A 27,914-nucleotide genomic window follows, 5' to 3' on the forward strand; every position below is an offset into this window, starting at 1 on the left:
TATATAAACCTTTTCCCTCCCAGTATTGCTGTTTGTTCTCCCATCTCTCCTTCTGTGAAGCTTTTTGTGGCAGAGGCTTGTTGCCTCCCACCAATGTACAACGTAATGGCTTTGCAACACAAGGAGTGAGCTGCACTTTATGGGTAAGTGAGCCATATGTGTCCTGTTTGCCTCCTCAACGTTATTTCTTTCCTAGTACTCTGACTCCACCTTACTATATCCTACTCCAGAGTTATTTGTTTCTTTCAATTCTCTGTGCATTTTTATCTTCCTACTTTATATCGCCTCCTGCTTCCCTATCTCTGTCAAATTAGTTTAAATAGCTGTAGCAAATCATCGCAACAGCAAGAAAATTGGTCCCAGGTCTGTTCAGGTGCAACCCATACATCAGTACAGGTCCCATCTCCCGCAGGATTTATACCAATATTTTAGGAATCAAAAACCCCGTCTTCCACTTCATCTTTCAGTTATTCATTCATCTGCTCTATACTCCTCTTTAACCAATCATTTGCACCAAGTGCCATCAGTAATAAAAAGAATATTATTTTGATGCCCTTTGGGGCAGCATGGTGGCTCAGTACTTAGCACTGCTGCCTCACAGTGCCAGAGACATGGGTTCAATTCCACCCTCAGGCAACTGTCTGTATGCAGTTTGCACGTTTTCCCACTGTCTGTGTGGGTTTCCTCCAGGTGCTCCAGTTTCCTCCCACAGTCCAAAGATGTGCAGGGTAGGTGGATTGGCTATGCTAAAGCATCCACAGCAAGGTGGATTAGCCATGGGAAATGTGGGGTTACAGGGATAGATTCGGGGGTTGGGTCTGGGTTGGATGCTCAGGAGGATCATTATGGGCCAAATGGCCTGCTTCCACACAATAGGGATTCTGTGAGTCAAGGAAGAAATCTGACTCAGTCTTTACATGGAATAGATTTATTCACAAACTGTAATATTACAGGTATATATTTCCTGACTCTATGCTCCTCCTATGTAAGTAAGTGTTCAGTTAGTTACAGGAACACATATAAACAATCAATGCCCTTCACCTATATTTAATTACATAAACTTAATTGATACAATTGACAGGCTTCCTTCTTGCTTTTAAAATAAAATTTAACATTTAATGTACACAGTATTTCAAACAAATAAAAGAATTAATTTCCAGGTTGTGTACAGGATTGCATTATAAGATGCCTCTAAGACCCAAATAATTTATTTGTAGAACTGCTTCTTTTTTGTTAAACAACTAGTAAATGATGACTTACATCAGCCTATTTGATCTTAGAACTTTTCCATTCTCTCCAACAGTTGTTTCAAAAGAGCAAGGCCAATTTGGAACTTCTTGTTGTACAGTGTACATTGTCCTACAAACATTAATTAGTTTAGCACTATGCTGTAGAAAAATGATCTTCATCATATCCTTTGTACAGAATTTTCCTAAAGAATTTGACAAATAGAATCCCCTTACCAATACTTCTGCCAAAACTAGCATTTTCAGAACTAATGTATTTTTGATAACCATTTTGTTTTCTTAGCAGCCTGAGCCATATTTGGCAACCAAAAATATTATGAAACCAGCAGCACTTAGAAACCCATCAGGAAGATTGGCATGTGAACTTCATTAAAAATGGGTAATTCTTTGAATCACGCAAGTATGGAAACCTGAGTATACATTTATCCATTTTTCATTTTAGAATTATTTTGCTTGTGTTTGAAAAGTGCTCCACTTCATAGTGTTTCATCGTAATACTTTGTTACAGAACATCAAAAAACTGGCATCTGGTCTTATAAAAACAGATGTTGGGAATCAGAAACGAAATCAGAAATTGCTGTAAAGGCTCAGCATGTCCGGCAACATCTGTGGAGAGAAATCAGAGTTAATGTTTCAGGTTCAGTGACCCCTTTTCAGTTCTGAGGAAGGGTCACTGAATGCAATATGTTAACTTTGGTATTTGATCTTACCTGGGTGCATAAAACTTCAATTAACCAAACAAGTTCTGCAAATACACTATCTCTTCTTTAGATGTAATGTAACCTTTTCGTGATGGCTTAACATGAATAATTCGGCTGGGAGTAAAACTCTCCAAATGAGATTGCTGATCTATTGATATTCAGGCCTCTCTGCTGAATAACTATATCAATGAATTTAACAGCTCCAGACCATTGAGTCCACACTACTCTCTGAAGAGCATCCCACCCATCTCTGTAGTCCCCATGGCAAATCTACCTAGCCTGCACACTATGGGCAGGCCATCCAATCTGCGCATCTTTGAACTGTGGGAGGAATCCAGAGCACCTGGAGGAAACCCACACAGATACTGGGAGAACGTGCTGACTCCACACAGACAGTCACCCAAGGATGGAGTTGAACTCAGGTCCCTACGATCATGAGACAGCAATGCCAACCACTGAGCCACCCCAACCTTAGGTGGCTTCAAACCCAATTCTCTCTGAAAGCACACTGCAAAAACAGGTGGGTTTTTTTAATTTTAAAAGGTCTACACTTCCGAACACCAGAAAGATTTCCAGAACTGCAATTCTCCCAGTTGGAGAGTCTACTCTAATACCTATATCACTTAGGCACTCTTCAAAACCTCAAATAACAAAACTTGCTTTAGCTTTCTAAGGCAGGGCTTCCCAAAGATGGGGTCACGAGCTGAAACTATGAGATTACAAGGTCTGACACAGCACTAAGTGACCCCTTCCTCCTTGTAGTATTTGATCATCTCCACCCCGTCCCTATGGGTCACTGAGGGGTCAGGATAGTTTCCAGCATCAAAAAGGGGACACCTTTGGAAAATATTTGGAAGGCACTGTCCTAAGGCTGAACCATTTTCAGTCAAAGGACATGCAAACCATGAACAAGAGTTGGCCACACGGTCCTTTGTGCCTGCCCCACCATTCAATAAAATCATGGTTGATCTGGTTCTAACTTCAACTCTACATTTCTGTATACCCCTAACAATCTTTCGTCCCCTTTCCAAGTGCAAATCCATCCATACGACAAGGCTGACTGTGCTAATCTGGTACTTTAGAAGGCACTCATTTCTCTGTGTGGTATATTCAAGGTCAAGGTTCCACTTGCACTTCAATGTTTCACTGGTTAGAGCCCGTGACCTGCTTTTTCATTTCAGCACAGGAGTTGTTTTGACCTGCATTGTAGCACCTGAAAGGGTGGAGGAAGCAGATTTATTAGTAGTTGATTCATTAGCAACTTCATTAGGAATTCTGAAGAAGTCAGACTGGATTTGAAACAGTAAGATAAGGATGGGCCTGAAATTAAAGTTTCAGTCTGGGGGAAAGCTGTTTTTTGCAAAATTAGGTACAATTTGGCAAGATACTTTCAGGTAAACCTGTTTGGAATGGTGGGGATGCATTCAAGAAAAAAAATGGAGAATACAGGGCCAACATGTTACAGTAAAGAGAATGGGTGGGACCATCAAATCCTGTGAGCTCTGGATTTTGAGGGATACGCAGCATTGGATTATGAGAAAAAGAGAAGCTTATGATAAACACATAGGCCCAAAACCTGACAGGAGTATAGAATGTGCAAGAGAGAACTTAAAAGGAAGATTAGGATGCTAAAAGGGGATATAAAAATGCAGGAGGAATGGACGAAAATTCTACATTGTTTTACAAGTGTAGTAAAGCTTAAAGTGTAATGAGGGAAAGAGGATGGCCCAGTAAGAACCACAGCGGTAATTTGTGTCTGGAGCCAGAGGACATAGTTCGGGTTCGAAATGAATCCTTCAGGTCGGTATTCACTAGTGACAGCCACAATATAAGAATAGCAATCAGGGAGAGGTCTGTGATACAGTCTTAAAAATTAGCATAGGCAGTTGTGAGTGGTCTGGCAGGCTTAAAAGTAAATAAGCTTTTAGGGCTAGATGAAATGTATCATAAGTTGTTGAGAAAACCGAGGAAGGAAGTAACAGGGCCACTTCCAAACATTTTCAATTCCTCTCTGGCCACAGGACAGGATTGGAGGACAGCCACGCTGGTGCCGTTATTCAAAAAGGGAGCAAGGGATAAACCGGGAAACCACAGACCGGTCAGTCTAACCTCGATGGTGGGGAAACTATCGGAAGTAATTCTGAGGGACAGAATTAATCTGCATTTGTAGAGGCAGGGATTCAGCAAGAACAGTCAGCGTGGTTTTGTTGAGGGGAGATCATATACAACCAACTTGAGTGGATTTTTCAGACAGGTGACTAGGTGTTGAGATGAAGACAATGCTTTTGATATGGTCCCCTTGGACGTCAGCAAGACTTTTGATAAGGTCCTGCATGGGAGACTGACAGCAAAGACTTGATGAGCTCAAAGGAAATTTGGTAACTTAGATTCACAATTGGATGAGTAAGAGGAAGAAAAGTGTGATGATTGAAGGGTGCTTTTCCAGCTATAAATCTTTGTCCGGTGGGGTCCCACAGGAATCACTGTTGAGGTCCTTGTTGTTTGTGGTTTGTATAAATGGTTTACAGAGTCATAGAGTCATACAGCACAGAAACAGACCCTTCAAGCCAACCAGTTCATGCTGACCATAATCCCAAACTAAACTAGTCTCACCTGCCTGCGCTGGGCTCATATCCCTCGAAATATTTCTTATTCATGTAGTTATCTAGACAGATTTTAAATGTTGAAATTGTACCTACATCCACCTCTTCCTCTGGAAGTTCATTCCACACATGAACCTCTCCCTGTGTAAAAACGCTTCCGCTCGTGTCTTTTTTAAAACTTTCTCATCTCACATTTTAAAAATGCCCCCATTCTTGAAATCGCCCACTCTAGGGAAAAGATACCTGCCATTCACCATATCTAAGCCCACATTATTTTAAAAATCTCTATAAAGTTACCCCTCAACTTTCTATGCTGTAATGAAAAAGTCCCATCTTATCTCCAGCCTCTCCTTATAACTCAAATCCCCCATTCCCAGCAACACCCTAATATATCTCTGCTCAACCCCTTCCAGCTTAATAATATCCTTCTCATAACAGAATGACCAGAATTGGACACAGTAATCTAGAAGAGGCCTCAATGAATTTATGAGGGCTTATCAGTATATTTGCAGACAAAAAATGGTGGGGTGATAAGTAGTGAGGCGAGTAGCCTTGGATTACAAGGAAATACAGACAGGCTGGTAACATGGTATGATTAGTGGGAAATGGAACTCAATCCAGACAAACATGAGGTGTGGCACTTCGGTAGAAGGCGAGGGAATGCATGATAAATGACAGGACCCTGGGAAGCACTGATGATCAGAAGGACCTTCATGTGCGCATACACCGGTCCCTTAAGATAACAGGACAGATGGATAAAATGATCAAGAAGGCATATGGGATACTTGCCTTTACCAGTTAAAGCTTACCAGTTAAAGCTTACAGTTTAAAAGCAGGGAGATTATGTTGGAACTGTATAAAATGTTGGTTAGGCTACACCTAGCTTATTATGTGCCGGTCAGGAATCCACATTATAAAGAGGGATGTGATAACACTGGAAAGGGTGCAGAAGAGATTTACTAGATTGTGGCTGGGCTGGAGAGTTTCGCTGATGAAAACTAGGACAGTTTTCCTCAGAGCAGAGGACATTGAGAGGGGACATGATTGAGATGTTTAAAGTTATGAGGGGCATAGAAAAGATAGACAGGAAGAAACTTTTCCATTGATGGAGGGGTCAATGACCAGGAGGCATCGATATAAGGTAAGTGGCAGAAGGTTTAGGGGAGTCCTGAGGAAAATCCTTTTCATCCAGAGGGTGGAACTCACTGCCTGTAAGGATGGTAGAAGCAGAAACCCTCATAACATTGATGGAGTATTTAGATGTGCCCTTGCAATGCCAAGACATGCAATGCTATTGGCCAAGTGCTGGATCGTGAGATTAGAACAGTTAGTGCAGAAAATATGAGAGAATAGTGCAGGTCATATACGACCAATAAACAATAGACAATAGTCAATAGGTGCTGGAGTAGGCCATTTGGCCCTTCGAGCCAGCACCACCATTCATTATGATCATGGCTGATCATCCACAATCAGTATCCTGTTCCTGTCTTATTGCCACAATCAATTTGACTGGATTTTTCAGAGAGGTGACCAGGTGTCGAGATGAAGACAATCCTTTTGATATGGTCTCCTTGGACTTCAGCAAGACTTTTGATAAGGTCCTGCATGGGAGACTGACAGCAAAGACTTGATGAGATCAAAGGAAATTTGGTAACTTAGATTCACAATTGGATGAGTAAGAGGAAGAAAAGTGTGATGATTGAAGGGTGCTTTTCCAGCTATAAATCTTTGTCCGGTGGGGTCCCACAGGAATCACTGTTGAGGCCCTTGTTGTTTGTGGTTTGTATAAATGGTTTACAGAGTCATAGAGTCATACAGCACAGAAACAGACCCTTCAAGCCAACCAGTTCATGCTGACCATAATCCCAAACTAAACTAGTCTCACCTGCCTGCGCTGGGCTCATATCCCTCGAAATATTTCTTATTCATGTAGTTATCTAGACAGATTTTAAATGTTGAAATTGTACCTACATCCACCTCTTCCTCTGGAAGTTCATTCCACACATGAACCTCTCTCTGTGTAAAAACGCTTCCGCTCGTGTCTTTTTTAAAACTTTCTCATCTCACATTTTAAAAATGCCCCCATTCTTGAAATCGCCCACTCTAGGGAAAAGATACCTGCCATTCACCATATCTAAGCCCACATTATTTTAAAAATCTCTATAAAGTTACCCCTCAACTTTCTATGCTGTAATGAAAAAGTCCCATCTTATCTCCAGCCTCTCCTTATAACTCAAATCCCCCATTCCCAGCAACACCCTAATATATCTCTGCTCAACCCCTTCCAGCTTAATAATATCCTTCTCATAACAGAATGACCAGAATTGGACACAGTAATCTAGAAGAGGCCTCAATGAATTTATGAGGGCTTATCAGTATATTTGCAGACAAAAAATGGTGGGGTGATAAGTAGTGAGGCGAGTAGCCTTGGATTACAAGGAAATACAGACAGGCTGGTAACATGGTATGATTAGTGGGAAATGGAACTCAATCCAGACAAACATGAGGTGTGGCACTTCGGTAGAAGGCGAGGGAATGCATGATAAATGACAGGACCCTGGGAAGCACTGATGATCAGAAGGACCTTCATGTGCGCATACACTGGTCCCTTAAGATAACAGGACAGATGGATAAAATGATCAAGAAGGCATATGGGATACTTGCCTTTACCAGTTAAAGCTTACCAGTTAAAGCTTACAGTTTAAAAGCAGGGAGATTATGTTGGAACTGTATAAAATGTTGGTTAGGCTACACCTAGCTTATTATGTGCCGGTCAGGAATCCACATTATAAAGAGGGATGTGATAACACTGGAAAGGGTGCAGAAGAGATTTACTAGATTGTGGCTGGGCTGGAGAGTTTCGCTGATGAAAACTAGGACAGTTTTCCTCAGAGCAGAGGACATTGAGAGGGGACATGATTGAGATGTTTAAAGTTATGAGGGGCATAGAAAAGATAGACAGGAAGAAACTTTTCCATTGATGGAGGGGTCAATGACCAGGAGGCATCGATATAAGGTAAGTGGCAGAAGGTTTAGGGGAGTCCTGAGGAAAATCCTTTTCATCCAGAGGGTGGAACTCACTGCCTGTAAGGATGGTAGAAGCAGAAACCCTCATAACATTGATGGAGTATTTAGATGTGCCCTTGCAATGCCAAGACATGCAATGCTATTGGCCAAGTGCTGGATCGTGAGATTAGAACAGTTAGTGCAGAAAATATGAGAGAATAGTGCAGGTCATATACGACCAATAAACAATAGACAATAGTCAATAGGTGCTGGAGTAGGCCATTTGGCCCTTCGAGCCAGCACCACCATTCATTATGATCATGGCTGATCATCCACAATCAGTATCCTGTTCCTGTCTTATTGCCACAATCAATTTGACTGGATTTTTCAGAGAGGTGACCAGGTGTCGAGATGAAGACAATCCTTTTGATATGGTCTCCTTGGACTTCAGCAAGACTTTTGATAAGGTCCTGCATGGGAGACTGACAGCAAAGACTTGATGAGATCAAAGGAAATTTGGTAACTTAGATTCACAATTGGATGAGTAAGAGGAAGAAAAGTATGATGATTGGGGGGTGCTTTTCCAGCTATAAATCTTTGTCCGGTAGGGTCCCACAGGAATCACTGTCGAGGCCCTTGTTGTTTGTGGTTTGTATAAATGGTTTACAGAGTCATAGAGTCATACAGCACAGAAACAGACCCTTCAACCCAACTATTTCATGCTGACCATAATCCCAAACTAAATGAGACTCACCTGCCTGCACTGGACTCATATGCCTCTAAATATTTCTTATTCATGTAGTTATCTAAACATATTTTAAATGTTGAAATTGTACCTACATCCACCTCTTCCTCTGGAAGTTCATTCCACACATGAACCTCTCTCTGTGTAAAAACACTTCCCCTCGTGTCTTTTTAAAAACCTTCTCATCTCACATTTTAAAAATGCCTCCGTTCATGAAATCGCCCACTCTAGGGAAAAGATACCTGCCATTCATCATATCTAAGCCCACATTATTTTAAAAATCTCTATAAAGTTACCCCCAACTTTCTATGCTGTAATGAACAAGTCCCATCTTATATAGAACATAGAACATAGAACATTACAGTGCAGTACCGACCCTTCGGCCCTCGATATTTCACCGACCTGTGAAATCAATCTGAAGCCCTTCTAACCTACACTACACTATTCCATTATCATCGAACAGCTTTGATTTTATTATATCTAAATTCTTTCTCAAGTTCTCAACCCCTGAAAAGCTAGAGACATCAACAACAGCACCAGCAAGTCATCCATTGCGGATTTTAGCCCAGTCCTACTAAGGTGTGACCATATGACAATTTACTTTAAACTTGAGACTAGCATGCAGAAAATAAAATTATTCACCATTCAGCTCTAATTAACTTAGCTCCTTAGAAACAGGCAGCTTACAACTTTGTTTTGATGTCACAGGTTGTTAGTTTCTTTTTGAATTCAGCAGATCTGTGACAGTGGCTCATTGCTCTTACTCCCAGATAAGTGTAGACAACATGCCCCACTGATATCCTGTTTCTTGTATGTTTATCTGCAGTTCCATTCTTTGCTTGATCTTCCACCATCCCCTCCTACTGAACAATGAAATAACTACTGATTCACTGGTTCTAACTTCAGCCTTTTCTGAGAGAAAATGCTTTCTTTCATAACCCACAGAGCATTGATGCATATCCTAGGAAATTAGATGCGCCCACCACGCTTTCCCCACAACCAGACACATTCAGAGAGAATGGGAACTGCAGACGCTGGAGAATCCAAGATAACAAAGTGTGAAGCTGGATGAACACAGCAGGCCAAGCAGCATCCCAGGAGCACAAAAGCCGGCGCCCCGGGCACAGACCCCTCATCAGAGGAGCATCCCTCACCCCGTCCGTTTTTCATCAATCCTTAATCCCTTTAATCTCTCATTTCTTGTCATTCTCCAACCCTGATTTATACCCTCTCAGATCTGCAGCCTCCTCTTGACTCTATTTTTCCCTTCTATCTCTAGTCCTACCTGATCACTGTACAGCACATAAGATCATCTCAACTTAAAATCTGCAGATAGCATAAAATTGGTACGGTTATGAATGGTGAGAAGAGTGATAACTTCAAGAGGACAAATAGATTGGTCAAAGAGACAGGAGACTAAATTTTATACTGCAAACAGTGTCGTGATATACTGCTCCCATTCTTTAGACGACATGTCCATCATGGGCCTCCTGTAGTGCCACAATGATGCCACCCGAAGGTTGCATGAACAGCAACTCATATTCCGCTTGGGAACCCTGCAGCCCAATGGTATCAATGTGGACCTCACCAGCTTCAAAATCTCCCCTTCCCCCACTGCATCCCGAAACCAGCCCAGTTCTTCCCCTCCCCCCACTGCATCACAAAACCAGCCTAGCTCGTCCCCTCCCCCCACTGCATCCCAAAACCAGTCCAGCCTGTCTCCGCTTCCTTAACCTGTTCTTCCTCTCACCTATCCCTTCCTCCCACCTCAAGCCGCACCTCCAGTTCCTACCTACTACCTCATCCCACCTCCTTGACCTGTCCGTCTTCCCCAGACTGACCTATCCCCTCCCTACCTCCTCACCTATACTCTCCTCTCCACCTATCTTCTTTTCTCCCCATCTTTGGTCCGCCTCCCCCTCTCTCCCTATTTATTCCAGAACCATCTCCCCACCCCCCTCTCCAAAGAAGGGCCTGGGCCCGAAATGTCAACCCCCGTGCTCCCGAGATTCTGCCCGGCCCGCCGTGTTCATCCAGCCCCACACCAGCCTCTCCTTATAACGCAAATCCCCCATTCCCAGCAACACCCTAATATATCTCTGCTCAACCCCTTCCAGCTTAATAATATTCTTCCCATAACAGAATGACCAGAATTGGACACAGTAATCCAGAAGAGGCCTCAATGAATTTATGAGGGCTTATCAGTATATTTGCAGACAAAAAATGGTGGGGTGGTAAGTAGTGAGGCGAGTAGCCTTGGATTACAAGGAAATACAGACAGGCTGGTAACATGGTCTGATTAGTGGGAAATGGAACTCAATCCAGATAAACATGAGGTGTGGCACTTCGGTAGAAGGCGAGGGAATGCATGATAAATGACAGGACCCTGGGAAGCACTGATGATCAGAAAGACCTTCATGTGCGCATACACTGGTCCTTTAAGATAACAGGGCAGATGGATAAAATGATCAAGAAGGCATATGGGATACTTGCCTTTACCAGTTAAAGCTTACAGTTTAAAAGCAGGGAGATTATGTTGGAACTGTATAAAATGTTGGTTAGGCTACACCTAGCTTATTATGTGCCGGTCAGGAATCCACATTATAAAGAGGGATGTGATAACACTGGAAAGGGTGCAGAAGAGATTTACTAGATTGTGGCTGGGCTGGAGAGTTTCGCTTATGAAGACTGGGACAGTTTTCCTCAGAGCAGAGGACATTGAGAGGGGACATGATTGAGATGTTTAAAGTTATGAGGGGCATAGAAAAGATAGACAGGAAGAAACTTTTCCATTGATGGAGGGGTCAATGACCAGGAGGCATCGATATAAGGTAAGTGGCAGAAGGTTTAGGGGAGTCCTCGGGAAAATCCTTTTCACCCAGAGGGTGGAACTCACTGCCTGTAAGGATGGTAGAGGCAGGAACCCTCATAACATTGATGGAGTATTTAGATGTGCCCTTGCAATGCCAAGACATGCAATGCTATTGGCCAAGTGCTGGATCGTGAGATGAGAACAGTTAGTGCAGAGACTATGCAGAGTTAGTGGTATCACGGGCTGGGGTGTGTGAAAGTGAGTGAAGGAAGATATTGTGGGTAGTAGCAAGAATGGTAGAGCATGGCTTTTGATGGGAGGTGAGTGCAGTAATAGAGATAGTGTGGAGTGTGAGGTATCAGAGAAAGAAGGTGGTGGCACTCATTCTGGTGAGTGGAAAACGACACTGAGCTTTTTTCCCACAGGGCTGGGCATTCCTCCAAATGGCTGACTCTGCTTTAACCTGCGTGGTGACTTCTGTTGTTGATCTTGGAGGAGGAAACATTCCTGACTCTGTACCTGCCTGTCGAGCAGGACAACCAGTTCCCTGGTCACAAAGGTTTAAGATTAGACAGGGAAAGTTTAAAGGAGATGTACCAGGCTATTTTTGTCACACAGTCTGGAATGTGCCACCAAAGAAGAGATGATAGCAACGCTTAGGAGGCATTTAGACAGGCAAAAGAACAGGCAGCAAATAAAGGGATACCAACCATGTGCAGGTCGATGGGATTAGTAAGAATTGCATCATGTTCAGCACAGACATGGTAAGCCAGAGGACTCGTACTTGTCATGTACTGTTTTACACTCCACTTTCCACGTTACTTCTGCTTCTCTCTCCACAGATACTGCCAGACCTGCTGAGTTTCTCCAGCATTCTCTGTGTTTGTTTGAGGTTTCCAGTTACCGGCAATATTTTGCCTTTACTCATTGGAAGTCTTCCAAGAGAAATTGGTGGGAAAAACCTTGTAGAGCCACGAGGGGGCAGTCTTGTGGCACAGTGGGTAGTATTCCTACTTCAGCACTAGATGACCTGGGTCAAAACACAGCAACTCTGGTTGATTTATTACACCGTAAATTGTTCCTACATATCCATGGCAGGTTAGTAACTCCAAAAGCATGTGACCTTCGCCTCCACCTGGGCAGTGAAGTGGGAGTGATGTTCAAAGAGCCAACACAGATGGGTTAAATGGCTGTTATCATGCTACATGGTTCACATCCCCAGAAGTGAATTGTCTCTATCTCTAATATAACAAGGTATAGAGCTGGATGAACCCAGCAGGCCCAGCAGCATCAGAGGAGCAGGAAGGCTGATGTTTCGGGCCTAGACCCTTCTTCAGGAATGGGGGAGGGGAAGGGGATTCTGAAATAAATAGGGCAAGAGGGAGAGGCAGATAGAAGATGGATAAAGGAGAAGATAGGTGGAGAGGAGACAGACAGGTCAGAGAAGAGGGGGTGGGGCCAGTAAAGGTGAGTGTAGGTGGGGAGTTAGGGAGGGGATAGGTCAGTCCAGGAAGGACGGACAGGTCAAGGAAGCGGGATGACGCTAATAGGTAGGAGATGGGGGTGGGGCTTGAGGTGGGAGGAGGGGATAGGAAGGAGGAAGGATAAGTTAGGGAGGCGGGGACAAGCTGGGCTGGATTTGGGATACGGTTGGGGAAGGGGATATTTTGAAGCTGGTGAAATCCACATTGATACCATTGGGTTGCAGGGTTCCCAAGCGGAATATGAGTTGCTGTTCCTGCAACCTTCGGGTGGCATCGTTGTGGCACTGCAGGAGGCCCAGGATGGACATGTCGTATAAGGAATGGGAGGGGGAGTGGAAATGCTTTGTGACTGGGAGGTGCAGTTGTTTGTTGCGAACCAAGAATTGGTGTTCCACAACATCTACGCTCGGTTCGCACTAAACAACTGCACCTCCCAATTGCGAAGCATTTCCACTCCCCCTCCCATTCCTTAGACAACATGTCCATCCTGGGCCTCCTGCAGTGCCACAATGATGCCACCCGAAGGTTGCAGGAACAGCATCTCATACTTCGCTAGGGAATCCCGCAGCCCAATGGTATCAATGTGGACTTCACAAGCTTCAAAATCTCCCCTCCACCCACTGCATCCCAAAACCAGCCCAGCTTGTCCCTGCCTCCCGAACCTGTCCTCCCATCTATCGCCCACTCCCACCTCAAGCCCCACCCCATTTCCTACCTATTAGCCTCATCCCACCTCCTCGACCATTTCTGAAGAAGGGTCTAGGCCCGAAACGTCAGCCTTCCTGCTCCTCTGATGCTGCTTGGCCTGCTGTGTTCATCCAGCCCCACATCTTGTTATCTCAGATTCTCCAGCATCTGCAGTTCCTACTATCTCTCTATCTCTAGACTGATGCATTGGAGACATTTACTTTTTCAGTAACAGTGGCTAACGTTCCTTCCCCCGCACATTCACCACCCCCCCAATCCTAATGGATTCAAACCAAAAGCTTCTCCCCAACGGCCTCTATCTGCCAGCAGGACTCGAAAGCGCCCCGCCCCAGGCAAAAGGAAGGTTCACCGAAGATCAAAGGGATCAGTGCCAGAACCAGCCTGAGTGAGAAACTCCCTCCATCAATTATTTATTCATCAAAGCATTTTCCCTCCCGTTTCAAAGGCTTTCATTGCCTCCTCCTTTTCTCCTGAAGGAACCTAGCTTCTTACGTGTTTCCATCTCACCCAACATCTGACCTTTTTTTTTACCTAATCAACCTATTACAGATCTGTTGTTACACATCTCTACTGCAGTGGGGTCTTGAACCCAGGCCTGCTGGTCTGAGGCACCACACAATGGTCTCTCACCTAATCTCTGATTCTTAATGACTCATTGATTCCTTCTCACTAATGCTCACTGGTTCTCCTTGACTCTATTTTTATCTCCTCAGATTCTCCCTGATCCTCACTCCCACTCATTCATTCTCGTCATTCTCTGATTCTCACCCATTCTGACTTTCACTGACGTTCACTCATTTCCACAGTTCCTCACTGATGTTCTTGATTGTCTGATTATTAACAGTCATAGTCATAGAGATGTACTGCATGGAAACAGACTCTTCCATCTCAGGCCCCAAGATGACTTTCCATATCAAGCAGATGTTCACCTGCACATCTGCCAATGTGGTATATTGCATCCACTGTGCCCGTTGTGGCTACCTCTACATTGGGGAAACCAGGCGGAGGCTTGGGGACTGCTTTGCAGAACACCTCTGCTCGTTTCGCAACAAACAACTGCACTTCTCAGTCGCGAACCATTTTAACTCCCCCTCCCATTCCTTAGACGACATGTCCATCCTGGGCCTCCTGCAGTGCCATAATGATGCCACCCGAAGGTTGCAGGAACAGCAACTCATATTCCGCTTGGGAACCCTGCAGCCCAATGGTATCAATGTGGACTTCACAAGCTTCAAAATATCCCCTTCCCCCACTGCATCCCAAAAACAGCCCCGCTCATCCCCTCCCCCCACTGCATCACAAAACCAGCCCAGCTCGTCCCCACCTCCCTAACCTGTTCTTCCTCTCACCTATCCCCTCCTCCCACCTCAAGCTGCACCTCCATTTCCTACCTACTAACCTCATCCCGCTCCTCCCTTGACCTGCCCATCTTCCCTGGACTGACCTATCTCCTCCCTACCTCCCCACCTATACTCACTTCTACTGGCTCCATCCCCGCCTCTTTGACCTGTCTTTCTCCTCTCCACCTTCTCCTGTATCCATTTTTGATCCGCTTCCCCCTCTCTCCCTATTTATTTCAGAACCCCCTTCCCCTTCCCCATTTCTGATGAAGGGTCTAGGCCTGAAATGTCAGCTTTTCTGCTCCTAAGAAGCTGCCTGGCCTGCTGTGTTCATCCAGCTCTACACTTTGTTACCTTGGATTCTCCAGCATCTGCAGTTCCCATTATCTCTTCCATCCAACTAGTCCATGCCAACCAGATATCCTAAATTAATCTAGTCCCATTTGCCACCATTTGGCCCATATCCCTCTAAACTCTTCCTAGTTATATACATATACAGATGCCTTTTAATTGTTGTAATTTAAATGTTGTAATTGTACCAGCGTCTGCAGCTCATTCCATACACACACCACCCTCTGTGTGAAAAAGTTGCCCCTTAGGTCCCTTTTAAATCTTTCCCCTCTCACCTTAGACCTATGCCCTTTAGTTTTGGTCTCCCCTACCCTGGGGAAAAGACTTTGATATTCACCCTATCCATACCCCTCATGATTTTACAAACTACTTAAGGTCACCTCTCAGCCTCCAACACTCCAGGGAAAATAGCCCATGACTGTTCAGCCTCTCCCTGTTGCTCAAACCTTCCAACCCTGGCAACATCCTTGTAAAATCTTTTCTGAACCCTCCCAGGTTTAACTGCATCTTTCCTATAGCAGGGAGACCAGAATTGAATGCAGTATTCCAAAAGTGGCCTGACCAATGTCCGGTGTGATATTTTTAAAATCATTCATGGGACAGAACGTTTAATGTTTCCTGATAGTTTACAAATTTATGACAGGTATTGGCAGTCAGAGTCATTTACCCTGAGTAGAAATGTCAATGACTAGGGAACATCAGTTTCAAGTTAAAGGAGATAAGTTTAAAGGAGGTGTGAGATACAAGGTTTTTCACACAGAGGCTGGTAAGTGGCTAGAATGTACTTCGAAAGAAGGTGGTGGAGACAGCTACAATAGCAATGTTTAAGAGGCATCTTAACAGGAATATGAATAGGCAGGGAATAGAGGGATACTGGCCGAGTAGGGGCATAGGCTCTTAGTTCAGAAAGGCATCATGTGTCGGCATTGTCTCAGTGGGCTGAAGGGCCAGTTCCTGTGCATGTATTATTCTTTGGTTAATTTCCATGGCAATGCCTCAACCAATCAGAGTCAGCTTGCCAATGAATCAGCACCCTTTTCTCATGCAGTGTATGTTGTTACTTGCTTGGAAATTTGGCATTCTTGTGAGTCTGTCCTGATGAGGGCACAATGAAAAACTTCAACTATGTGTTCCTTTTCTCAGGAATACTCAAATTCTGTACTACCAGGTGACTATTAGTAAGAAAAGTGTTAAACATGAAGCCCTCAATTCACCGGGTAAATACTTGTTTTTAATTTGAATTACTGCCACATTGAAATACATCTTAGTGACATGGACCTGGGCCATAATAGAATCATGATAAGCTGCCCTTCTTTCTTTGTTTTACTTTCAATTGGTCACCACAACTTCAGCATTATGACAAGTTCTAGTCACTATGTTTTAGGAAGGATGTGTTGAGAGTGCAAAATAATTTTACTAGAATTGTTCCAGAGATTAAGAATCTTCGCTGCAAGATTAACTTGTAGAAGTTCTCCTTGGAACATGGGAAGGTTGAGGGTAGATTTGACAGTGGTGTTCAACATTAGGAGATATCTGTAAAAGACGTCAAAGTAGGGGTCTTCATGTTAACTTAAATCTTTGTCCCCCAGCCCTTGAATAATTAAGGCTTGGATCGGAGATAGAGGGATATATGTAGAAGAGCTATTCTTTGTTAACCCAGTTAGTGGCAATAACCTGGAACTCTGAGTATGGTGGAAGCAGACACATCAAATGATTTCAAAAGGGAATTGGATGGGCACTTGAGGGAAATAGACTTGCGAGGCCATTGGGATAGTGAAAGGGAAGGGAACTGACAGGAGTGCCCTCAGGAGATCTGACAGTCACTCACTGGTCCAAATGGCCCCTTCCATGCTGTGGTTGACTCTACAATTCTGTTCCTACGGGGGTTGTAAGGTGAATTTAAAACTGATGCAAGTCCATGATGAATGTAAACACCAGTTAGGCATTTCTCAGCACTGCCCGCAGAGAAATAGAGAAAAATCTTTAACTTTTACGGACATGGAGTCATAGAATCATAGAGTTGTACAGCCTGGAAACAGATCCTACTGTTCAACTCATCCACGCCAACCAGATATCCTAAATTAATCTAGTCCCATTTGCCAGCATTTGGCCCATATCCCTCTAAACCCTTCCTATTCATGTACAGATCCAGATGCCTTTTAAATGTTGTAATTGTACCAGCCTCCACCACTTCCTCTGGCAGCTCATTTCATACACGCACTACCCTTTGTATGAAAAAATGGCCCCTTAGGTCCCCTTTAAATGTTTCACTTCTCACCTTAAACTTATGCCCTCTCGTTTTGGACTCCCCCAGCCGGGGAAAAGACCTTGTCTATTTACCCAATCCATGCCCCTCATGATTTTATAAATCTCTATAAGGTCACCCCTCAGCCTCTGATGCTCCAGGAAAAATAACCCCGGTCTATCGAGCCTCTTCTTATGGATAAAACCCTCCAACCCTAGCAACATCTTTGTAAATCTTTTCTGAGCTCTTTCAAGTTTCACAATATCCCTCCTACCGCTGGCAGATGGGAATTGCATGCAGTATTCTAATAGTGGCCTAACCAATGTTCTAAACAGCTACAATATGACTTTCCAACTCCTGTACTCAATGCACTGACCTATAAAGGCAAGAATACCAAATGCCTACTTCATTATCCTATCTATATGCAACTCCACTTTCAAGGAACTATAATCCTGCACTCCAAAATCTCTTTGTTCAGCAACACTCCATCATACCTTACCATTAAGTGTATAAATCCCACCCTGATTGCCTTTCCAAAATGCAGCACCTCACATTTATCTAAATTCCATCTGCCATTCCTTGGCCAATTGGTCCAATTGATCAAATCCTATTGTACTCTGAGGTAACCTTCTTCACTGTCACGACACCACCAATTTTGGTGTCATCTGAACCACAACTCCTATTTCATATCCCAAATAATTTATATAGATGATGAAAAGCAGTGGATCCAGCACTGATCTTTGTGGCACACCGCTGGTCACAAACCTCAGTTCTGAGAAGCAACCCGCCACCACTACCCTGCGTCTTCTACCTTCATGCCAGTTCAGTATCCAAATAATTACTAACCCCCCATTTCGTGTGATCTAACCTTGCTAACCAGCCTACATGAGGAACCTTGTTGAACACCTCACTGAAGTCCATATAGATCATATCCACTACTCTTCCCCCATCAATTCCATTTGTTACTTCTTCAGAAAACTCAATCAAGTTAGTGAGGCAAGATTTCACACACACAAACCCTGTTGACTATCCCTAATCAGTCCTTGCCTTTCTAAATACATGTAAATCCTAACCCCCACACGATTCCGTCCAACACCTTGCCCACAATCCATGTCAGGCTCACTGGTCAGTAGTTCCCTGGCTTTTCCTCACCACCTTTCTTAAATAGTGACACCATGTTAGCCAAACTCCAGTCTTCCGGCACCTTGTCTGTGGCTATCAAATATATGATACAAATATCTCAGCAAGGGGCCCAACAATCTCTTCCCTATCTTCCCACAGAATTCTGGAGTACACCTGATCAGGTCCTAGGAATTTATCCATCTTTATGCATTTTAAGACATCCAACACCTCTTCCTCTGTAATATGGACATTTTTCAAGATGTTACTGTTTATCTCCCCATGTTCTTTATGTTCCACATCCTTCTCCACAGTAAACACTGGCACAAAATATTTGTTTAGTATCCCCCCTATCTCCTGTGGTTCCATACATAGGTGGCCTTGCTGATTCTTAAGGAGCTCTATTCTCTCCCTAGTTACCCTTTTGTCCTTAATGTATTTGTAGAATCCCTTTGGATTCTCCTTTACCCTATTTGCCAAAGCTATCTCATGTCCCCTCCTGATTTCCCTCTTAAGTACACTCCTACTGCCTTTATGCTCTTCTAGGGAATCACTCAGTCTCTGATATTTATACCTGACATATGTTTCCTCCAAATTCTTAACCAAAACCTCATTTTCCCTAGTTATCCAGCATTCCCTACATCTAGTAGCCTTGCCCTTCACCCTAACAGGAGCATATTGTCTCTGGATTATCATTATCTCATTTTTGAAGGCTTCTCATTTTCCAGCCATCTCTTTACCTGCAAACGTCTCTACAAGTATAGACCATTTGCCCCCTTTCAGGTAAAATGAAATGGATTAGCTTTTGGCATTGAGGCTATACCCAATTATCAGGCTGCCCAGGAATCCATTGAATCATGCAGAAAAGAAGGAGACCATTTGACCCATCATGCTTATGCCAGCTCTTTCAAAGAGCTCACCAATCAGTCCTGTTTCCCTTTTCCTTTCCCATAACCCTGCACATTCCTTTTCCTTTCATGTGTTTATTCAATTCTATTTTTAAAGTTTCAATTGGAACTGCCTTTTATTTACTGCCTTCCAGATCATAACAATCCACTGCATAAAAAAACTCATTGTCCCCTCATATTCCTTTGTTAGTTATCATATACATGTATTTTGAGCATCTCTATTAATTCTATCCTTAACATTCTCTACTGTTAGGAGGACTTCAACATCTCCACTCTCTCCACATAATTGAATTCCCGCCTGCCTGACACCATTTTAGTAAATTTTCTTTGCACTCAAAGGCTTTGACATTCTTACAAAACTGCAGTCCCCACAATTGGATGGGATTCCCAATCAAGGGGGAGAATGTTTAAATTGTTTAGTTCTGGCCCTGGGATTGGATTCTACGTTACAATTGACTCTATGTTTTAACTGAAGCCTGCTGTGATCATCTAGATGCTTTTAATTGAGATAAATAACCTTGCAGTTAAAGGTTTCATGAAACTCCATCCTATAGATATTGAACATTCGGATGGTATTGCAGAGATCAGTCATTTCACACTGTGTAGGTGTTGGCTGTCTTCTACCAGCTTGGCCACTTTTATAACTTCCAGACACCAGCCTTGTTTGACAGATCAGCTGTCACCTTTGAAAGCCGGTCAACATCAAGGAAAGGTTTGATGACAGCTTCACATAGGCCAGAAGGATGTTTGCACTATAACAGTGGCCTTCTTAGCAACCTCAATTATTTAGAGAACACAGAACCCTTTTTGAAGGATTCCATTGACAGGGGAGAGATGGACAAGGCCGATTCAAAGATGGTTCAGATAGGGATAAAAGTCCATTCAGAAAATGGGCTAGAGACAGATTCAGGAGCCCTATACACTAAGGGACCTCAAATCATTAATCTACTGCCCAGCTTCAGTTCAGATCCAAGCCTTTCCCACACTGACCATGAGACTGACTGTAATCCAATTATGCCCTCAGACTCCAGTGAGGGCACAGGATTGAGAATTGAAAATGTTTTTTCCTACAATAACTACCAGTTCGATCTTGTAGAGCTTCAGCTGACATTGACCCACTGGAAGGGAAGCATTTTGAAGCAGGTTACTGTATACAATGGGGATTCTCATTCTGATGATCCTTCACTTGGAGGCAGACTTGCGCAGACCAGGACATCTACTGACCCAGTGACACAAGGATCCACCCAATAATCACCTAGTGATGGCCCTCTGCTCACGGACAACTGAAAACATGATTCCCACCCTCACAGATGTTTTGTTTGTCAGAAAACTTTTCGGAGCATCTCCACCCTACACTTGCATACAAAGCACAGCAAAAAGCACAATTCCAGTTTCACTCAATATTTGAAGAAAGTAACCTTGCTACAAGGACCAGTGGCAGAGTCTCAAGAAAACAACTTTAGGTACATTTAAGTTGTCATTGGACAAGCATATGGACGTACGTGGAATAGTGTAGGTTAGATGGGCTTCAGATTGGTATGGCAGGTCGGCACAACATCGAGGGCCGAAGGGCCTGTACTGTGCTGTAATGTTCTATGTTCTAAAGGAAATCTATTAGTTTAACTCCATGCTCCAGCTTGCCAAAGGAGTCTCTACCTACTGGTGTTCAGCTCCTCTTGAGCAAAAGCTCTCCAGATATTAATCACAAAGTCAGTTCAGAAATACTTGTTACTTCAGATGAGATCGAGGACATAGGGCAGTTGAAAGGGAGAACTTGTTCATTTAATAGGCCCTTTACAACTCCTGTGGACTTGCAGAATGCAGTGACAGACTAGCTGAATGATGTTACAGTGGAGAACCGTAAGACCATAAGAGATGGGAGTGGAAGAAGGCCATTTGGCCCGTCAAGTCCACTTCGCCATTTAAATCATAGCTGATGGACATTTCAACTCCACTTCCCTGCACTCTCACCATAGCCCTTGATTCCTTGTGACGATAAACAATTGAATCAAATCCTCATTGAAGAATCAAATAGTGCTTATTGTCTTAATGATATTCCCCCACAAGTGAGTATTTGGCCAATTGACCAAATGTCAGACAGCCAGATGTTTAACCAACCATCTGCTGAAGGCACCAGTGCTTCATTCCAGCAAACAGACAACCCAAAATATTATTCCAAAGCTTACTGGTGCTGCATGTGTCAGAACATTTTTAACAGCCTTCACACTTTGCAGCTTCACACTAATTGCTGCAAATCTCAAAAACCCAGTCACTGGGCATGCTCAGGTAGAAATGGACTTTTTTTGAAGAAGGCAGATGGCCCTGACCTTTGCCCCCCAGCTCGCTTCATTCCAATGTCCAAACACTTCAACTTTGCTGTTGCCGATGGCTGCAACATCTGTGATCTCTGGTGCAATGTTGAGAGGAGCCTCGGCTTCCATTTGAAAGTCCATTTCTGGAGGAGGAACTATTGCTGCTGCTTGTGTGACCATGCATTCCACATGCAAAAGTCATGCTGGAGACACCAGGAGAAGCACAGCAGTCATCCCAACTACAGGTGCCCAACCTGTGGCAGCATCTTCACCCACTACAATGGACCTGAAACAGCATATGACAAATGCTCACGAGATTGACCAGGAGCTATCAGACAATGACACCTATGAGGAGGTGATTAGCAAAGCAGCCACTTATGAAATGATTTGACGGCTTCTTGTTAATACTGCCTGCAAGAGAACAGACAAATTCCTATCATCTAATGGTTGTCGAAGCTGATGGAATGTCTCCCCCGAATTCTAGTTTACGGCCAACTGTAAAGGGTAGAGACACATGAGGCAACTGGCTGGTAAATGCATGCCAGTCATCCTCCCAATCTCTAATATTAATAAACAGATACATTTTAAAAATTGCTTTCAATGTCCCTATGATTTCACAGGCCAAGAGTTACTCACAGTAGTGTCCTGGATATTTATGCTCAATTTCTGGCCACCTTAGGTCAATCCTGAAGGGTTGGCAAATTAACGTTAAGTCCATTCCTTTGGGGGTCTATGTTAAATTAAACTTCATGCATCGACCTGTCATTGTAAAACAAATTTGTGAACTTTGAAAGATATTTATTGCAAATGTCAATGTTATTTCATGATATTTCATCACCTTTATTCCAGTAAAACAAGTCAGTGTTTACTGCATCCAGACGCTTGCTCTCAGTAATCAGATGTTACAACAGTGATGGGATCTTCTGATAAAAGTTAAAACAATTGGAGGGTGAGAACCACTGTTAAGGTGAACAATAGAGGTTAACAGGAGACAATATGATCATGTAGCCCACTGTGTCTTTGCCAACCCTATGTTACAATGATCTAAAGCCAATGTGTGTGCTTGCAAGGGTCAACTCACACAATGGGGGTCACAGGTCTGAGACTGCCATTCCCCCTCAATGAGCTCTTGATTTCAGTCAGGAATAGGGCTGCCAAATAAGGATTGGTCACCCCTAGGTAGAAAGACGAGAGAGAACTGACATTCAATAATATGCAACAATATTAAGGTTCTTTCATCTGCTGTGTGAACAATAGGATATTCTGTCTCCGTTATTTTGCCTTCTTTTGCTTCAGGGTAACGTTACAAGAGCCAATAGCAATGAATCCCAGCTTATTCAACAGCCAAAAACAGATCAGAGAGTAGAGACAGGTAAAATAGCATGTTTGGCAAATGTAAGGAGAGGACTATACTGAGGAAGATGTGGAGAGCAAGGTAAATATCCCCCAGGCCACAATACAAGCAGTAAAGTAATTTGCTTTTACATAGCACCTTTCACGACCTAAAGGCATCCCAAAGGGCTTCACAGCCAGTCAGTGCTTTTGAAGGGTAGCTGTCAATTGTATGAAATGTAGCAGTCCATTTGACACAACAAGAATCCATGGACAACCATGAGATAAAACTAGATAGTCATGTTTTACTGATATTGTTTCTGGGATGTGTATAGGCCAGGCAAACAGACAGAACACCTCCAATCTTCCTCCTAGTAGAGTAACAGGACCTTTTGTATCTGTTTGATGGAGCAGACTGGGCTTCAATTTTAGGATCTCATTTGAAATGTACATGCTCTGACTTGCTCATTTAATTGGTGCTAACAACCTTCTCCATGCTGGGGACTGGAACTATGACTCAGAGATCAGTGAAAGACTTTGAGGATTGGAATTTGTTCTCATGAGATAAGCGACGGAAGTTCTACAAACTGACAGAGTTTGAAAAGTAAAGTGGAGAGAAAGAAAGACTACCCCACTGAGCCTCCCTGATCCTTGCAAGACTCAGTGCACACTGGCGCTCCCAACAACAATCCAATTTTTATTCCAGTAAATAACCATTTGTAAAACCTCTCAGACGAGGAATTTCTATAACCTGTCTTGGATGCAATCCAGATTTATTGCCGTCCACTGATCCATTTCATATTCCCCAGAATCGATTGTGTCCCATGACCGTATCTGTCCAACTCTCAGCCCATTCCTTAAACAGCTGTATTGACCCCTGTGGCTTTTACAGACAGTATTGACCAGGGGCTGAACAGATTCTGCTGGAACAGGACTTCATTAATGTGTTGTCATTTTAAAGGGGGTCCATGCAAGAATTTTTCAATACCGCCTGCTGGTCAGACAGTCTTATTTAGTGGGTGGTTTCTTCAAGTTTCAATGTGTGTGGAAAGATTTGTACAAGTTGCAATTGCCAAATAGGACTGACAGTTCCCTCTTCCCCATCCTTGCCTGTACTATCAGCATGAGCCATGAAGACTTGATACACATTAGATGTTTGTCCATCTGTGCCCAATTCTGCACAGACAATATGGTTCAATGGTTGGATAATTCTATCATGGGAACATGAGTGGCCACTCAGCCCCTTGAGTCTAACCTGCTATTCAGATCATTGCTAATCAGCACCTCAACTCCATTGTAACACCTTTGCTGTCATGTGACCCTTACCCAACCAATAAAAAGGTCACAACAGCCTGTTTAATTGTACAATGTGCTTTCTTTTGCGAGCAGGGAGGCTGAGGAAGGATGGTGAGCAGGGAATCACCATTGAATCCACTGAAAACTGCTCCCCTTCAGACTTCTGTCCTGGCCTGGTCACCTTGTCAGATAGCGACATAAGCTTGGCATTCTCTGCACCTCTGTGTCAGCAGCACTGTGGTCAGACCCATGCCGGAAACCAGGTAGAAACCCATAGTGATGAAGATTGGCCAGTTAACTCTGATTTCTGTCCATAGATGCTGCCAGACCAGCTGAGCTTTTCTGGCAATTTCTGTTTATGTGTTAGAAACCACATGGTCTCTTCCTGTTCATTACTGTACATGACCCCAGTTTTTGTGCTTACTGCCAATGCTGTGATTTGAACACAAAGCCTAGGAGTAGAAGAACATTTTTTTTTCTGATGAAGGGTCTAGGCCCGAAATGTCAGCCTTCCTGCTCCTCTGATGCTGCTTGGCCTGCTGTGTTCATCCAGCTCCACACCTTGTTATCCCTAGAAGTAGAAGTTAGGTTGCATGCTGTGGTTCTGGTATTTCCTTGAGTTGAAAAGTAATGATGAATCTATGCAAGATGATCCCAAGGATTGAAAGATTTGATAGGGTAGACGGAGAGAAATTATTTCCAAAACAAGGCAGCATAATTTTACAATTACAGCTAGACTGTCCAGGAGTGTTATCCAAAAGCATTGACTCAATACAAAACATAGATTAGAAACATATGGCGACATAGGAACTGGAGTAGATTATTTAGCTCCTGCATCCTGTTTTGTTATTCAATGAGATCACAGCTGATCTGTTACCTAACTTCATATTTTCACTTTTGCCTGATTTCCCTTAGTACCTGTAGTTGATCATAAATTTATCAATTTCTGATTTAAAATGATCTATTAATCTAGCGTAAGTTGTTGTTTGTGAAACTGTTTAATATTTCTATTTAGTGTGTAGGCGTGTGACCTAATTTTGCTGCATAACAGTCTGTGCCTAATTGGCAGACTATCCCATTTGCCTTATACTCCCAAACCAGCAGAAATAGTTTCTCCCAACTGACTCTATTTGTGTCACTCTGTATCTTGAACACTTTGATTCAATAACTCTAAATTCCAGTTAATACAGCCCTGGTTTATGCAATCTTGTCTCATAGTTTAACTCTTCATTCTGATAAACGTCCACTGCTCCTGTTCTGAGAGCAATCCATCCTTCCTTGGGTTATCCTGCAGTTTTGGAGTAATGATTAAGTGAAATATAGTGCCAGAAGATTGTTCTTGGCTGGGTTTCAGATCCATGGGGCAGACTGAGAGTCTACTTAGTAATTGCCCATTGAAACAACACAGTCACCCCTGATCTTCTTATGAGTGCAACACCCATTTTCCCAATCAGGGAGGGTCAGTAGACAGCGCCAGAAACCCTGACACAATAGAGACTTTGAATTGAAGTCCACAAGGATGAAACAAATTAAAACTGGAGTAGACTGTATGGTCCCTCGCTCACCAGTTAACAGGGTCATGACTGATTTTTGACTTCAAATCCACTTTCCCACCCAATCCCATCTCCATTGATACCCTGAGAGTCCAATCTTGATTGATTTTTGTCTTGAAAATATTTCAACTTCAGCAAAGTGGACAGACAAAAGACACTGGCATGGTTCTTTGTACAGTATTAAACAGGACTGACCCATTTTGCACACCACTCATTATATCTTGCCAGCCTGAAAATGACCCACTTATGCCAAGTCTTTCCTCTTAACTAGCCAATATTCTATCCATGCCAAGATGCTATGCCCCCCAACAACATGAGATTTTATTTTCTGCAGAAACCTTTATTGAGGTGCTTTATTGGTTATTGATTATTGATTGGCAATGGAAACCATTTTTCCTCATTCATCAAATTTCCTTATAATCTCAAATGTCTCTTTTACGTTTCCTCTGAACAACTGTTCCTCTACGGAGACCAATCCCAGCTTCCCTTGCCTCTCCACATTACTGAGGTTCCTTACCTCTGTTCCATTCTAGTAAATCTCCTCTGCCATCTCCAAGACCATCACATCCTACCTAAAGTGAGGTATCCAAGATCTGTCTATCCACCTCTACCTTATAAATACTCAAAGGCTCTGCATCCACCAATGTTTGAGGAAGAGACTTCCAAATACTCACAACCTGCTAGGAAAGAAAAATCTCCTTATCTTTGTCTTAAATGTTTGACCCTTTATTTTTGAAAAGTAACCCCTGGTGCTAGATTACCCTCAAGATGCAACATCCCATTATGCCTTCTTTCTGTTTCCTGTCTGCGAGCCAATTGTCTATTCATGCCTATAAGTTACCTCTACACCATGAGCTTTTATTTTCTGTAACAACCTTTGATGTGGCATCTCATCAAATGCTTTCTGTAAATCCAAGTATAGTTCAACCACCAGCTCCTCTTTATCCATAGCATGTAGTTTCCTGAAAGAATGCTGCCAAATTGGTCAAACATCTTTTCCCTTTCACAAAACCGTGTTGATTCTGCCTCATTACCTTGAGCTTTTCCAAGTGCCCTGCTAAATCATCTGTTGTAATAGCTTCTAACATCTTTCTTATGACAGCTATTAAGCTAAATGGCTGTAGTTTCCTGGTTTATTTCTTCTTCCCATTTTGAATAAAGGACTAACATTTGCTATTTTACAATCTAATAGGATCTTGCCCAAGTCCAGGAAATTTTGGAAAATTAAAACCAACACATCGACTATCTTATTAGCCATTTCAATCTTTAGGGTGATGTCTATCAGGACCCGAGGATTTGTCAGCTACCAGCTTCAATGATTTTCACAGCACCACTTCCCTGGTGATTGAAATTTTTTTGAGTTCCTCCCTCCCTTTCACTTCCTGATTTATAGCTATTTATGGGAGACTACTTTACCCTCTATGGTGAAGACTGATGCAAAATACCTGATCACTTAATTTGCTACCTCCCTATTTTTCATTATTAATTCTTTCTACTCAGTTTCTTTTGGGCCGATGCTTACCCAGTGAAACTCCTTTCGTTTTAAAATATCTGTAGAAGCTCCTATAATTCTGTTCTATATTTCTAGCTACCTTTCTCTTTAGTTGGAAAGGTCTGCACTTATACCCGAAACTATCCACACACTCCTTCATTCCTGTTCTGACTGCCTTGCCACTTTCCCAATAAACAAATAAGCCCCTTGACATAAATAAAGACGTGATCTAGAGAGACAAATAAAGGCTGTGCAAAAGACTTGATGGAGCAGAAGGAAGCACCAATGCTGCAGCTTCAGATCCACTAGGCCATGAAGTTCTTATTGAAGTCATATGTAGTCTTGCTTTTCCCATTTCTGTCAGCCTGCGTCCAGTGATAAAAGAAGGCCTGGATACGGTGGGTTGGGCTATAGCCATTCTGGATCTGAGGGGCCGGGTTCTAGAACAGAGAAAAACAGAACCATGGTGGCCAATGACAACATCACCGCACCCCAGTTTAGAGGCAGTTCAGTCTGATAGTCAATCGGTGTGGCGCCAGACCTTTACTTCCAACCCACCCACACAACTGACATTCTGGATTGAGGAGGGAGATGGTGAGAAACAGACAATTGTCACAATGTGTACTGGCTGGAGATGCTCTTTTGCAATGGGGGCTTGGC

The 27,914-nt window shown here is 43.2% G+C and overlaps 1 protein-coding gene and 1 long non-coding RNA gene across 4 annotated transcripts in view; one reads left to right on the top strand and one right to left on the bottom strand.

Annotated features, from left to right (window-relative positions):
* Positions 1-27,914, top strand: part of LOC132206615 (uncharacterized) — a 53,912-nt gene continuing 25,998 nt past the window's right edge. The window contains exons 1-2 of the long non-coding RNA XR_009443051.1: positions 1-143; positions 1,531-1,647. This is a non-coding gene — a long non-coding RNA (uncharacterized LOC132206615). The remainder of the gene's footprint in view (positions 144-1,530; positions 1,648-27,914) is intronic.
* Positions 21,310-27,914, bottom strand: part of LOC125447884 (uncharacterized) — a 31,744-nt gene continuing 25,139 nt past the window's right edge. For all 3 annotated transcript variants that reach the window (XM_048522680.2, XM_048522677.2, XM_048522679.2), the window contains one exon: positions 21,310-27,694. In XM_048522680.2, the coding sequence (XP_048378637.2) occupies positions 27,560-27,694 (135 nt within the window). In that variant the 3' untranslated portion in view covers positions 21,310-27,559. The remainder of the gene's footprint in view (positions 27,695-27,914) is intronic.

The sequence above is a fragment of the Stegostoma tigrinum genome, chromosome 39 (genome assembly GCF_030684315.1).
Source record: "Stegostoma tigrinum isolate sSteTig4 chromosome 39, sSteTig4.hap1, whole genome shotgun sequence".
Classification (NCBI taxonomy): Eukaryota; Metazoa; Chordata; class Chondrichthyes; order Orectolobiformes; family Stegostomatidae; genus Stegostoma; species Stegostoma tigrinum.